The 15416-nt window shown below is 42.2% G+C and overlaps 1 protein-coding gene across 1 annotated transcript; it reads left to right on the top strand.

Moving 5' to 3' along the window:
- Window positions 1–3989: 3989 nt before the first annotated feature.
- Window positions 3990–11217, top strand: cacng6b (calcium channel, voltage-dependent, gamma subunit 6b). Its single transcript, XM_080895420.1, has 5 exons — window positions 3990–4045; window positions 5630–6342; window positions 8839–8913; window positions 10344–10481; window positions 10600–11217. The coding sequence occupies exons 2-5, from the start codon at window positions 5985–5987 to the stop codon at window positions 10818–10820; spliced, it is 792 nt and encodes a 263-aa protein (XP_080751546.1). The 5' UTR covers window positions 3990–4045; window positions 5630–5984; the 3' UTR covers window positions 10821–11217.
- The last annotated feature ends 4199 nt before the right edge of the window (window positions 11218–15416 follow it).

Here is a 15416-nt window from a genome sequence, read left to right as displayed (position 1 = left end):
GGCAGAGCAAAAGCTGGATTGTCTTATTCAGCCTGGATTTCATGTAAAATGGTTACAGGAAAGCAACTACACTCTGTCATGCAATAATGTCCTGTGTCAGCTCTATACTACCCATCTCTATCTGCATCGCTGCACCTCACTGCACAAAACCCAGCAGCAGCAGGGCCTCTGATGCAACACTCACTACCCAGTAGTTCCCTCAGGTCAAAGGTAAATCAGCAGCTCTCTCATGCAGTTGAAACCATGTCCACTGGAGCAAAAATGGAGAGCTGACCCTGAGTCTTTTAGAGATGGCTGTCTGTCATGAAAGCCGCTGAATGTTATTGGCAGCCCTCTCTCAAGTGCATTGTATGCCCTCCCCAGGCCTAACGCTGCAGTAAAGGCTTGTTAATACATTATCTCCCTCTAGTGGCGGATGCAAGACTCTGGTGATGGTCATTGTCATTCTAGGCAGTGCATCCCCATTGATCTTCATTCAAAAAGATAGAACACTGCAGCAGTGGGAGAGTGCAACAGTGGAATAGAATGGACACATTGAGTACATGATCCAGTTTGTATTTAATCCACAGGAGGTTAGACGAAGTAAACACCTCACAAGAAAGAACTTAATAATACGTACATGTCAAAAACATTAGTAGAAATGTGTCCTGTTGATGTTCTTCCACCTGTGTAAAAATGTCAATGATTTGCAATAGAAGAGATCAAACATTAATGCAATGCAGACAAGCCATATTTGTAGTGTTTATCATTTAGAAAAGGGTCAATGGGCAGGAAACTGGAACTTTAAAATATGAATCTACAGAGTAACATAACTGTTACTAAACAGAACATGTAAACTGCACAAAGACTGCAGGCAGCTTATCCCAGGATGCATGAATTAATGTATAAGGTAATGGTGGTGATGAAATTTGGGAATTTATAGTTGTAGTTTACATACATTCATTCATCAATGTTATGGTAATTATGGGCTTTTAATGACCACTTTGAACTGTTCTTTTTCCCGGGTGGGAATATACGGCATCAGATATATACATCCATCATATTAATATTTGGTCTATTAGTAAATTCCATCAACATCCATCAACAAGCTTCTCGCATTTTGTGGTTGGATATTTTACTACTCTACTTGGCAGAATTGGTAGAGTTCATTAAAATTGGTTGGTTTCCTGGCACAGACACCTTTTAAGCATAAATACACAAATATACAATAGGGTTGAGTTCAGGGCTTTGGTAAGTCCATTAGCATGGCTTAGTTTAGCATTAGCTAATGTTAGCCTGCTTTTCAAAACCACTTTTGGTTTGCTTTTGTTCGGGTTGTTCCTGAACATGCTTTTGATTATTGACCCAACAGTGTCCAAGTTTCAGCCATCTTGCTGTTGATTCGAGGTGAAGATGAAGAATTTGGACCGTGGAAATGTGCTGATATACCTGAATTACTTGTACTTACATTTACATGTTTAAAATAATGGATGATCTTGGAATGTTTTTTTGGAAATAGCTTCAAGAGACCTTCACAACTTCTCTAAATCTGCAGTTCTCCTTCTTATAACTTCATTGACTTTCTTGCACTTTCCCATTGTTCCCAGCATTGGTCAGTCGAAAGAGTGACGTCAAACAAATCCTTTGCATGCTGGAAAAGAGAAACTACCCTGCCCTTGTGGTGTTAAAAGGCTCTCGAGACCTTTCAGCACCACTTATTAAAAGTTTAAGTGCACATATAGATTTGGTGTATAGCTGTTAATGTGTACCAAGACACATACATTAATATATCTTAATAAAAGCCATCCAGCAGTATGACTGAACATTAATTTTTTACTTTAATCTAGTTATTAAGTCTTACCCCTGAAAAGATTGAGGGTTTTTTCCTAACTGTCCACATCGCTCTCAGTGATCTCCAGGCGTATACCAAAAGGTCAGTTTATCTTTTGCTGTCTCAGTGGCATCTGCCTTGACAGCTGCTGTTAATAAAAATGTGTCTTTTTCTCCAGGAAGATATCATAGAGCATCGTATCAGATCAGTTACTCGTTGATCTGTTCAAAAATTAGATTGATTAACAACAATTTACTACCTAATAGAAGGAACCTGTATCTCTTTATGTGACACAGTGGTACATTGAATTTGCTTCAAGGTCCGATCTGTTGTTCCATCAGAAATGCTTTTCTGCATACGTTGATTGTAACGGGAACTTATCTGACTTACTGTTGCCTTCCTGTCAGGTCGAAACAGTCTGGCAGTTCTCCTCTGACCTCTGGCATCAACAACGCAGAGACACCCAGAGAACTACCGCTCACTGGCCATGTGATTGGTTGATTATATATTTGTGTTAACCAGCAGGTGAACAGATATAAAAGTCCCCCCTTTCCCTTACCGGATACTCAGGATACTTCTGCAGTCCCTTTTTTTGTTTTATCAAGTTCATTATTGAGTTTTAAAGCTTTTTGCAGGATTGTTCGTAGTAGGAAAATCATCAGATGCTTCAAGTGGGCAAATACTCTTAGTCAGTACTACTTAGCAGCATGAAACTAAGAATCATAAGTGTGAACGGCATGCGCATGAGTGCATACATGAGCGTACAGTACAAGCATAAATCAGCACTGCTGACAGGGGCACTACAAGACATATGAACAAGACTGTTCATATCAGCATAATGTAGAATATTGATGGCCTCCAACTGCCTGTGGACACTTTGGATCTATCTTATATGATGGATGAGCAGTGGTGGTGTGTGTAATTAGAGGAAGCGATTTTAAAGAATTGGCACACATGTGTGCCTTAAAACAGATAGCTGTCCTCCACATTAATTAATCTATCATGGATGTCACGCATTTAGCATGTGACCTCTGTCTGAAGAGGCCGTCTGCAGACTGAAAAAAGGAAAAGAGAAGCAGAGTTTGACTTTTTTGGACATTCCAGGTGTTTATTTCCCTGTCACAGCCTGCGGCCTACTTTGTCCCTTTTCTGCAATTGTCTCCTGTTATGTGTTTCTGTCCCCGACTCACTCTCGGTTTGCATCCCCCACCCATCCCCGCCCTCCCTTAGTGTTGCTGGCTGCAGGGTTTGGCCTCCCTCCCTCTCTCTCTCTCTCGCTGTGCCACGTATGTAACCTAAACTGTGGAACGGCCAAGCAGGGATGGGCCACGAGAAAAGCTTTCCACAAGATCAGCCTGAGCCTCTGAAGTCTCCCTGGACCTTGTTCAGTGAGGAATGAAATGGGGGCTGCACATTCTCATTTTCCTCTCTGTACCGCTTCATTTCAGCCAGTGTTGTCCATTTCGGCAGCTACCTCAGACTTCAGCATTCCCTTACAGTTTTTACTCCCCTTTTATCTCCTGTTCTCATACGTCTTTTTTTCCCCTTCTATATGCGTCCCTGCATGCTGTGGCTCTTTTTAAACCCCGAGTACACTTTCAATCTGTCTCTCTGTTAGATTTTCACCTCTTCACAGTGTATTGTGTTGCTGTAAAATGCTGTTCTGGTCCCTCTCATATAAACACAGACTCCTCCTTCACTCTTACTTAATGTCATTAACAGGTGGCTGTCCGAAATAGACGCACACACACACACAAACAGCAAGGCTGTCGCAGATACAGAGATGTTTTTTATCATGCTGGCAGGCTCGTCATCATGTGAGCGGACCACCCTGCAGCAACTTTCCTTGCTGATTTAAAATTTGAAACATTTATGGAGCATGAGCTGGATGCTGTTGAGATTAAACGTGAGGTGTAAGCACAGTCTGGGGGCCAAACACCAGACACACACCCACCCACACACACACACAGATGCACATGCATTTAATGGGCAACAGCATTAACCAACCAGACTCCAACCCCCTTCACATCCCCCACCTCTACTCCTTTACACTCACTTTCCATAACTCTTACGTTCCTCTCTCCCACCCCTTTCCTCTCTCTCTCTCTCTCTCTCTCTCTCTCTCTCTCTCTCTCACTCTCTCTCTCTCACACTCACTCTCACATCACTGCTCTCCCCCCTCTATTAAGTTTCATGCTTCTCTTCCTCTCGAGCTGAACAACACACACGACACAGGTCAGATTTATTCTTCTTTTCAATCAAGTGCATTAGCCAGCTGTTGCTTTCTTACGCCCACGTGTCACACAGGTGGCGGTGGCTGTCACCGGTCAAGCAGTAGAGAGAATTTCTAATTTTCACGACAGAAAATGCAGCATGAAGTTATATCCTGTGTTCAGACGCTTTAGAATTTAGGCTACTGCACCAAAGTTTTCGTTGCATTATAGTATATAACTTTGTATACATGCTCTATATACCCTGCTAAGGATAATCCTTCACTTACTGCAAAGTAAGCACTTGTTTGTGTCGCCCACCCTGAGAGCAGCTTGGCTCCTCTGAGCCGTCTGATCACACTGTGGTTAATATGAATGTAATGTGATCAAGGTTTGTAATTCTATGACCACTAATTTGGCTGTCAGCAGCTGCAGTATTGATGTCCTTTATTACAGTTAATGTTGGAGGGTTATTTTAATGCACGGTTGCTATTCCATACCTTTGGTTCACTAGTCACACGTATGTATCTGCCTTTTGTTAGCTATAAAATGATTTTTACCCCAACTGTCACTTAGTGCTTGTTGATAAGCTGATATTATTGTTTATTGACATTGCAGAACCATCTTCTCATGCTCTGTGTAAATGCTGTCTGCTCTTACTGAATTGTTATTATTGTGATTATTGCGGGGCAGACGGCACGCAGCACGACTAAATGACAATGAAATGTTTTTTGTTACATGTTTATTATGTTTATTATTATGTCTCCTCACATACTACAAAGTATCAAAGACAAAGGCTTTGCGGTGAGACTTTGCACATGTTGCCTAAATAAAACCTCTGATGCTGTCAGCCCAAAGCTCTGAATTAGGTGATTCGCCAACTGTGCGTGGCCTGCTGGTGCTGCTTTCCTAACTGGCCAGGCCTCTCGCCTCCACTCTGTGACCTGTTGGACCTCACAGCAGAGTTAATTACTATAGCCCCCTCTCTCTGTCAGAGGGTTCAGGATTGAATTATCACCTCTCGTGCAGACCATCGACACCGTTGTGCCCCGTCACTCACTTTGTTTAAATCGCTCCAAAGGTCCCTCGCTCACAGTTGAAAGTCTCTGTAAGCTGGGACCAAACTCGTGCTGAAGCACACATGTGCAAGTGCACAGCCGCTGCTACATATTCCCAGTTTTCCTGGTATAAGTAATGCAGCCTGAGAGGTATTTGTGGCAATCCATTATCCCCTCAGATCAAAGGGGATCTGTGTCTAAGCCAGAGATAGTGTACCTGCTCAGAGAGACGATGGGTTGTCAACTCATCTGGGAAATTGGAAGCTGGGTGGTCCGGTGTGACACTACGGTGTTATCTCTCACCTTGACCTTGCACAAACCTACTCCAGTAGCTCTTCCAGTCGAATTGTTTCTACATCTCCTGCAAAATCTGCCATATGGCTTATCTATTGTTGGCTGAGAGCATTTCATATGGCTTTTAGGGAGGGAATACTGTAGATGCTGATAAAGCTGTTGGAAATTAAATATTACGCTGGTGATGAAAGGATTTTGCTCTGGTGAAGCATATGCTGGCTACTCTTTCATCTTCCTGTTTCATCTCTCTTTTTCAGAAGCCTGGACGGAAAACAGACAGACAGCTCTCCTGGTCCTTGCCTCCATCTATCCCATTTTGTCATTACCTCACTTCATCTGCCCCCCTCTCCACTTCACAGTAGTTCTATTCATATCTCTTATGTCCAGCCCATTTATTTTTACTTGATCTTCTCACTGCTTTTGCTCAATTTTCCCGTCCATCACAGGACAACTGATAGCTCTCTTGCAAACTTTCGCCTTCCGAACCTAAAACATCTCATTATTTGATTCTAATTAAAACACTTTTCATCTATTATCTGCTTCTCTAATCTTCATTTGAGGTGTCCCGTCCCATCCCCTGTACTTCTTCGGTTCTGGCCACTTTAGATCAGTATGTGGTCCAACTTCTTTGTACAACAGGATGAGGAGGGTCGCACAGGGGTGGCAGGACAGAGTGGAGGTTTGGCTGGAATGAAAGGTGGTAGAGGACAGAGGCGGATCCACAAGTTGAGCGACAGCCAGGAGGGAAAGATCAAGCTGGCTTTCTTTGTCTCTATCGTCGGTGTGACCCTCACGGTGCTCGGCATGGGGACAGAGTTTTGGGTGGAGCTGGCCCAACCAAAGAATTTCAGCGGCAACCAGACCTGCCAGCTGGCCCATTACGGCCTTTGGAAGGGCTGCATCCGCACCCTACGGGTGGATGAAATAGACCCAGAGAGGACAAGCTGTGGTCCTGCTGATCTACCTGGAGGTGAGACCTCAGAGTGGTGTGTGTGTGTGTGTGTGTCTGTGTGAATTTGTGTAAATCTGTTTGATCTGCACAAGATGAGCTGGTGAGTTTCTGCAGGGACTATTTTGTGTTTAACTCCCTGTCTGCTTTCCTTGCAAGTCTGAATTGAAGCTGCCACCATGTTACAGTATGTGTATCGGTATCAAAGTGGATTAACAGCAAGGGGTCAGAGACTGTTTGTGGAAAGAAGTTGCTGACATCACCCTTAATCACTGTAGGTTTTCTGTGCCATGACAAATGTTGTAAAATAAGAGTGAGCTGTCATAGCTGACATAATGTATGCCCCCTGGGAATACATTTGTAGGTCTTTGTATCTGAACTCATAAGAGGCTGAAAAAAGCTCTGTTGCCACTTTGTTTAAAAAAGTCATTTGCATCCAACGCGAACAGTCTTCATTTTTCTGAGCAACATTTTTCTGAGTTTTGATATAGATTTAAAAATAAATGTATTCCTTGTGTGTATGTACACTTGTGTGGATTTGCAAAGGAATAATGAGAGTTGGGTATCTGAAGCCGCTTGTGTAGATACAGTATGTATCTAGGTCATCCTACAGATAATGTGCAAATTGAATCATTAAAAAGTATAAAGCGTGAAAATGCATTCAAGTGCATAAACACAGTGGTGCTTTATCAGTTTGGATCCTGCTGGACCAACACACAGCAGCATGCAGATACAATATACAGCATATTTGTTGGCAGTCATAACATGATCTGTGTAACAGGGCATTATTAATATTAAGATTTTCTCCTGACTAAGCATCGAATCATCTCCTGTTTTACCAAGAGTGCAGACAGGTGATAAAGGGGCAAACCAGAGGTTTATTGTGCTGACGGACATTCATGTTTAGAGTAGTGACAGGTTCTTTCTAAAAGCACTTTATTCAACTTGACCATGGTTATGTTCTCCGGAGTGCGCCGATTATCTGCACAATGACCTATTTCTGTCTGAAAAGTGAGTCTGGAGATGGAAAGAGGCAGGTACTGGAGGAGAAAGACTTGCTCCTGGAATCACACATGTCTCGTGGATTCTGCCAGGACCCAGCAGCGGTCTGAAGAAATCACAAAGTCTCTTTAAATTTCAGAGACACAACTTAATGATCCAGTTTTCAAGGATTATTTATCTATCCTTTGCTAATTTATCTTTTGTGCCTTTTTGACTGCTTCGAGCTGGCAGATATGATTCCAAGATGCTCTGTTGGTGTTTGAGAGAAGCCAGTATGCTTCTGACAATCTTCATCACACGTCCCAACACTGTTGGCCCACGCCGCCTGTCACAGATGGCCGTGGGCTCATCATGTTTGCAGGAAAACAAATGTTTTTGCCATCTATGGTTCCCCATTTCACATCCCTGTTTACATGCCTCTGGCTCCCGTCCCGCTCAAAGTGCGGCCTGACGATGCCGTGTCTGTCATCCCGACACCAGCGATCCATCTTCGCTGCCTGCTGGAGAGAAACATGGCGGCTCAATAATTACAGTCTCAGCGGGGGTAGTGGGAGCAAAACCAGTTGACTGTGATAGCATAATGTGTTACAAAATCAGTATGGTTGACAAATGGATGGTCTGCTTCATTAAAAAATGTTTGCAAATGCCCTCAGCCACAGCTATATTTGTGTGGTGAGGAAGGATGTCAGAATATGTGTGTGTGTGTGTGTGTGTGTGTGTGTGTGTGTGTGTGTGTGTGTGTGTGTGTGTGTGTGCACATGCACGTGGTCATCTTGGAGCACATAATTTTCAGTGGGTGAAAGTCATCACTATGCACTTGTGAAGCCAAACGGAATCTGACTACTTCACAGTTTTTGTCTAAATATAGAGAAGGGGAAACGAGGGGGGACAGGCAGGGACCGAGTGAGAGTGTATAACTAATGCAGTATTAACTAACCCCCCTGTGTTTCCCCCCCCTCTTGACATCTCCTGCTCGCTCGTCTCACCTCCTTCTCCATCTGCGGCTACCCTCTCTCTTTCCCTTCACTCACCACCCTTCCATCTGCCAGCAACTCACTCCTCCTTTTCACCGCTCTCATCCTCTGAGCCTGTATCCATATTTCTCGCATCTTCCTCCTTCTTTTTCACCCGGCACATCCTCTTCCCGTCTTCTGTAGCCATGTCCCTTCATTAGCCTCCATCTGCCCCTTCTCTCTGTCTACCACTATTTCTCCCCTCTGCCATCCACCCTTAGTGTTTTGCTGTCTCTCACCCTCTTTGGCGGCACCATATGTGCAGTGCTGGAGTGTGCGTATGTGTGTGTGTTTGTGTGCGAAGAGGTGTGTGTCTCTGGGTATTCCAGCTAATGCTCGATATAAATAGGAATGATGCCTGGAAGGACAGAGTGCATGGATGCATAGTAGGCACATCAGAGAAGACAAGAAGTCGTCCATAGGAGAGTGAGTGTGTAAGTGCGTGTGCGAGCGCGTGGGTGCACGTGTGTTTCTTTGTCTGATCTCTTCTTTATGCCCACAGAATCCAACTGTACTTACTTCAAATTCTTCACCTCTGGGGAGAATGCAGTCATATTCAAGAAGACAACTAAGAAGAGTGAGATGTTACACCTTCCCCTGGACATACACATTAGCAGTTACACCAGCAGCTTCTTCTTTCAATAAAGATGCTCACTGCGGTGCTCACAGGACCGTACTGGTGGTTTTTGCATGTTTTAGACCATTAACTTCCACTGCCACCCCTTTTCCAAAGCAAGCCATAAGCTATCAGACTGATTAATGTGTTTGCTGTGCTGCCCAGGGAGCCACTGGTTTCAGTGTAGTTTGGAGATAAGCTGGATGAGAATTAATAGGCTACTTACATCACAGCAAACATCAGTCATTTTTATCTTTTGGTCATAAGTTGTGAGCAGAGGCTGTTTTGAAAATTTGCTTGCTGATATGGTTAAAGAGAAGGCGGCATTTGACATATGAGCTGTGGGAAAGATTTGCTGTCAGTGGCTGCACAGTAGACTTGACATAATCACACCAACAGATATGCACAGTCCTGTGAAAAATAAGTAAGGGTATACCACTTCTCAATCATAAGTCATTAGCCAATGAGCATATCCCATCTAACCCTTTCTGACTTTAACAGTGACCTTAATTTACAAAATGTACTTAGTTTTTACTCAATATGACCCGAAACTAGTGAGTGAGCCCATAAACGTTTCAGTAATTTTTTTACAGAGGTCAAATAGGAAAGGAAGCTGATGGTCATTTACCCATAGGCACAACCACAAATCTTCTTGCATCCAGAAGAGTCGAGTCGCCCCCTGCTGGTTATTACAGAAAAGTACATTTTAGGTTCTGAGCTACCGGGAAGCTAGCATATCTATTTTGTACTGTGTTTACGGTTTATGCTAACTTTGTGGCAATTTTTCAAAGCATAGATTCCTAAAGTGTTGACTGGGGTGGGCTACGAAAGTACTGCAACTGGGCTACAGTAATAACAGAAATTCTGTTGAAATTACTCACAAGTATGTAGAGTTACATATTTATATGATTTTATTTATTTGTTTAAAAAGAGAATAAAAAATGATAATAAGAGGTGGCTAGTCTGTGATGTTACTCGTTACTCTGACGGAAGGAATTGACCAACTATGACCATTCCTGTTATCTGCAATGCTTTTATTAATGAAATAATATCCACGTGTTGGAGAATCAAAAAAACAAAACAAAAACAGCACAATTGGCACAGGCTATTTTTTGGGGTCGCACCTGTTCAGGTTTGGAATGCCAGGAAAATCTGTTTTAAGCAGAGCCAGTACAGGAAGGAGCACAGATGACATCATTTTTGTTCTTTAACAAAAATCCAGATTTAACCAAAATCCCAGAGGAATCAAACATGTGTGAGGTGGTGTAACATAACTAGTTTCCAGACCTCACAATAATTCCTCCATCTTTTGTGCTGCAGATTTCTTTCTGCATGCACTTCTGAACATCTGCGCTTTATATTTTGTTATTTCTCGCTGCTCTCCCTCACAGGTCTGAATCTAGCAGCAGCTGTCTTGGCCCTTTTGAGTCTGACCATGATGGTGATGGGCTCCATATGCATCGCCATGTCGCTCAGCAAAGGAGTGCAATTCTTTCTTAAGCCAGCCTCCTTCTGCTTCATCCTATCAGGTGGGATGTGACTCTTTTTTTAGTCATGCTAGGACAATATTTTCATGAGTATTTTAAGGATTGTAACTGCTGATTGAACTTTTAAATGTTACTGTTACTTTTTTATCTTCTCATGCAGGTGTACTGGTCCTGCTCTCTGTCCTCATATTCCACCAGTCTGTGCTGGCCTTACTGTCCAGTGACCACTCCATACCTTTACACCATGAACTGTCCTGGTCTGTGGCCTGCGTGGGCTCAGCGGGAGGCATTCTTATTTTTGGAGGCGTCCTCTTCATCATTCTCGCTCTTCCTTTCAGCCCATGGCAGAAATGTTTTCCACACAAGAACAGCGACACCTAGCCCTCCGATGCTGCACACAGTATTCACGACGTCTTTGCTTATGAGGAAGGAGAAATTGATTTCTGACAGCTGTGATGTCAAGCTTGCTCTTGGCATTGGTTTTGCCAGAGAAGCCATACTAACTTGGTCTTAAATTTATGAAAGGGAGTCAACAACACATACACAACACAGCATGGCCTGCAGAGGTAGATTTTGCAACGAAGTGCTTTTGTTCATTTTAGCATAAAATCGAATGACTGACGGGGCTACTGCTGACTTTTTTAGTATTTACTCAAACCTGCGTCACAAATAGGTTTGTTAGTCCGCCTGTAGCTGTACAAACATATAAACCCAACCTTTATACTGGGATAAGTCGTGCAGATGCTTTTCTTTTTAATTGCTAAGACTTTTTTTTTGAGGTTTGTCTGCTTTGTATGAAAGCTCACCTCTCCCTAAAAACACAGTTAAATTAGAATATACAGTGTAGTCCATGCCCTGGAGAAACTCTTCTCATACTAATGTTTTCTGATGTGACTATTGGCAAAATTACAATATTTAGCTGTGCATTTGAAGAATTCATTACATTACACCATAGTTTAAGTTTGATGAGGGCACAGTTAGGTTAGATCATGACACAAGTTAGAACGTTTACATGACCTAGATTGGTATAACAATAATTTAAGATAAGGGGAAAATGTTTTGTTGATCTACACACTCACTCATTTCTCATGCCTACTAATGTCAACTGACTTTCTAATCTCCGCTTGCTGTTCTTGGAAGAATGTGACACAAAATAATGCAATAGCAAAACCAAATTTGGACTTTAATCTGTTCGAATTATAAATAAACAAGTGAAAACTTTGGAATCAGGCTGCTTAATATTGTTATTTTTTATTTCTATTTATATCATGCTTAAATTGACATATATCAACATTAAACAGTAGCAAATGCTTTGTTTTGATAGCGCTAGTAATTATATCATGTACATGTTATATGATTACATGTACATGCAGGAAATTCTGTTAAGCTTTTTAAATCTTAATATTTTATGTATTACTATTTATTTTATTACCTGTGTTTTACACTTGTGTAAATGCTGCTTCAGTGTAGCAGATGAATGTAAGTTGAATGAAACAGATGAAACACTATGTTGATATCAGAGAAGTATGTGGGCATGCGTCCTCTGTATATAAAAGGATTTGTTTTGTGCTTTATGAATGGTCAATGCTTGTGGTGTTGTCTCTAATCACTCTATGTGCAGTGCAGTAAATACAATTTATTTTTGTCATAGGATGCTAACGTCTCAAACAGGAAACATTGGTTTACAGTATGTAAACTGTGCTCAGTATATGGCACCACTATTGGTTATTATTAAAACGATTTGACATAAAATAGCTGCCTTCCTTTGTTCTGCTGGCACGACACCATGTCTGCCCTCCAATTTGACATTCACCCATTTTCACCCCTTTGCAGAGTGACTCTTAACCCCTCTGCCAAACACCCCCCTCCCCCAGACTCCACTCCTCTATAATTAGGCCAGAGCTCATCGCAATGCATTTCACTGCAGAGGTTGGGAAACTTAATACTTGAATTTTAACTATGTACCCCTATCCTCATACCTATGCGGCCTCCCCGTCTCGTTCTGCCACCCCGACCTCACTGCGTCACCGCCAGCATGCCACCCGAGTTTTTTGCTCCATCCAAAAACCGACTGATTATCTCAGAAATAACAAATCTTCACACTCATCTCTCTAGAGACTACTTGACATCCTGGCAGTCACATACATTCCCATGCATGCATGTGTGCATGTAGACTCACATGTTTTTACCTCCCCAGTGGGCAGAAACTGAATCCACATGACACACTATCCGGGTTGTATATATAGCTGTTTAATAGTTCTACTGAGACTGCATGAAAAGTGGTTCGTAGGCACTTGTTACGTGTTTGTAAATGGAGAAATGCTTCCTGGAATTCTTTATGATGGACCTGTAGACTGAATGTGACAAGTAAAAGAGCATGAAATGATGAAGGGCTGTCATTATTGATTGTATATATAAATATATATGTATCTATATGATATATATGATAAACTGTTAATGGTGCTTGTGCAGTAGATTTGTTTGCTTTGGCAGTCCCTCTCCTTAAATGTTTCATCACAGTCATCCTTATTGTGACTGCAGCTACGTTGCAGTAAGTATGATAATATGCAGGGAAAGACACTCACTAATCCTCAGGGTGCTGGAGCACTTCTAGGATTCTCAGGCCCCTTGTCAAGGATGTCACTGCTTCCTCCTGCTCTAATGCATCTGGAGTATCATCTCTTGTCAGTAATGGGAGTCTTTGAGCTGCCACTCCTCTGCATCCCTCTGAGGAGAGTAGTGACCGAAGCACACCTTTACAGTATTTTGTAATCGTTCATGCAAAAAACGTGCATGAGGTACCAGATGGCCATGAGGCGGAAAAAAGTTATTTGGAGGTAGGGCTCAGTGAATTAACTTTCAGTTGCTCTTCTCATTATCTTCTCTGGCAAGTACCACCCATCTGGCACTATCCATATATTTGCAAATATTAGGAGCCTCAAGACTGACAGGGAAGGTTGAAATCGTTTTAGGATCACAGCAAACAAAACATTAGCTAAGAGTCCTTGAGCCACAGTAACTACTAAGAGCAGTGTTTATGACAAACTGTGTGTGTTATTGACAAGTGGTGAAATATCACAGTTGCTGTAATGTACTGCACTCACTTTAAAATTCTACTCTACCAAATATTTATGGAAAATAATGCAACGATTGCTCCAATACGTCAAACAGTTAAATCTGGCTTTAGCAGATTAAACTGCAGCATTAAAATTGCGCCTGTATGTTAGTTAAAGGATGACGATAATAATCCTTCTTCTTCGTCTTTCGGCTGCTCGCTTGAGGGGTCTCACCTGCCTCCATCTCAGCCTATCCCTAGCATCCTCCCCTGTCATACCAACACTCTTCATATCCTTCACAACACATCCATAAATCTTCTCTGTGGTCTTCCTGTTTTCTTCCTGCCTAGAAGCTCTATCTTAAACATCTTTTGTCCAATTTATCCACTATTCCTTATGTGAACATTTCCAAACCATCCTAACTTTGCGTGTCTAACTTGTCAACTACTCAACCTAACTGCTCCCTCTGATTTTCTCATTTCTAATCCTGGCCATTCTGGTCACGCTTAGTGAAAATCTTAACATCTTCAAATCTGCCACCTCGAGTTTCCTGTCTTTTGGTCAGTGCCACTGTCTTCAAAACATAGATCATAGCAGGTCTTAATACTGTTTTATAAACTTTCACTCTTGCTGCTATAATTCTGCCACTAACCACCCTGACACCCGTTTCCATCCACTCCACCCTGCTTACACCCTCTTCTTCACCTTTTTTTTGTGCTCTATATGCTGCTTTGCATGGTATTTAAACTCACCTCCACCTTCACTACATCTCCTTGCAACTTTACCTTTTCTGTCTAGCTCTCATTCACACACATGTAGTCTTACTTCTACTAAATTTCATTCTTCTTCTCTCTTGAGCATACCTCCGCGTCACCAGGTTCTCTTCCACCTGGTCCCTACTCCTACTTCAAATCACTTTGTCATCTGCAAACATCACAGTCCTCAGAGACTCCTGTCTGACCTCATCTGTCAGAATGTCCATCACAATCGCAGTATGATAATAATCCAACTATTTCATAACATAAAAGTGACAGAGGCCATCATGAGTACCTTTAGTTTTGATGCTTTAAGTAAATTTTGTTGTAAATACCTTATCTCATGGCACTTTTTTTTAGATTACTTTGATATGGATCAGAGTTTGTGAAATGGTCTCTTGACCAAACAGTTGAATATGCTCACATCGTGTTCAGACTACTGGCTTCAAGACACGTTCAGTGGAGGCATGTGATGTAACGTGCCAAACTGTCGCACAACACTTGGAGCTCGGTGACAGTCATGATGGTGTAGAGATGAAAGCTGGGTTCTCCTTAATTTTTTAGCTCTCTAATGATACGGTGAAGTACTAACTTCAACTCTGCAACAATGTAACTGGCCAAGCTTTGGCATTTTACCATTTTGTCACTTGCAGAGTGAGCAGAAAAATCAATTGCTCTCCTTAGCTGTAATTGAAAATTTTTTTTTTTTAAAATTATGCAAATATTCGCTTATTTCAAAGTATTAAGTGCAAAAAAGGATCTTCTAGTTAACTGAGAAGTCCATTCTCAGTCATGAACTAGACTTGCAGATCTCACTTTCAAGGTCATAGTTTGGTGCACTTCTGGGTGGTTTTCAGCAGCATTCTGTTTTTAGATTGTTCCTTACAAGTACCACTGTGTCTCTTGGCACTTGTTTCTCTGCAGTGGGTGCTGGATTTCTTCCAATGTGTCAAAATGGGGATCCTTCAACTTGATTTTCCTTTTTGGGAAGTGGATGAAGTTGCAAGGAGCCAAATCTGGTGGTGAGCAAAGGTTGTGTTTGTCTAGCCAAGAAATTTTGCGCTTTTTAGTGCACTCTGAGTGGGACAGTGGCACGGCTGCCCCTCTGTTGGTCTTCCTTGGTCTCTTGTGTTCTGGGGGCCTCTGGATGTCTGGAGTCTTGATCT

Source organism: Rhamphochromis sp. 'chilingali' (genome assembly GCF_963969265.1).
Source record: "Rhamphochromis sp. 'chilingali' genome assembly, chromosome: 11".
NCBI lineage: Eukaryota > Metazoa > Chordata > Actinopteri > Cichliformes > Cichlidae > Rhamphochromis > Rhamphochromis sp. 'chilingali'.
The sequence above is the reverse complement of the archived record's forward strand: the minus strand, read 5'-3'. Positions and strand labels throughout refer to the sequence as shown.

What these genes read in the sequence shown, in the direction of transcription:
- cacng6b (XM_080895420.1), top strand. Translation starts at nt 5,985, where the DNA reads ATGTGGTCCAACTTCTTTGTACAACAGGATGAGGAGGGTCGCACAGGG. An exon ending in TCCTGCTGATCTACCTGGAG is followed by an intron (nt 6,343 to 8,838) that starts GTGAGACCTCAG and finishes TTATGCCCACAG; the next exon opens with AATCCAACTGTACTTACTTC. An exon ending in CAAGAAGACAACTAAGAAGA is followed by an intron (nt 8,914 to 10,343) that starts GTGAGATGTTAC and finishes TCTCCCTCACAG; the next exon opens with GTCTGAATCTAGCAGCAGCT.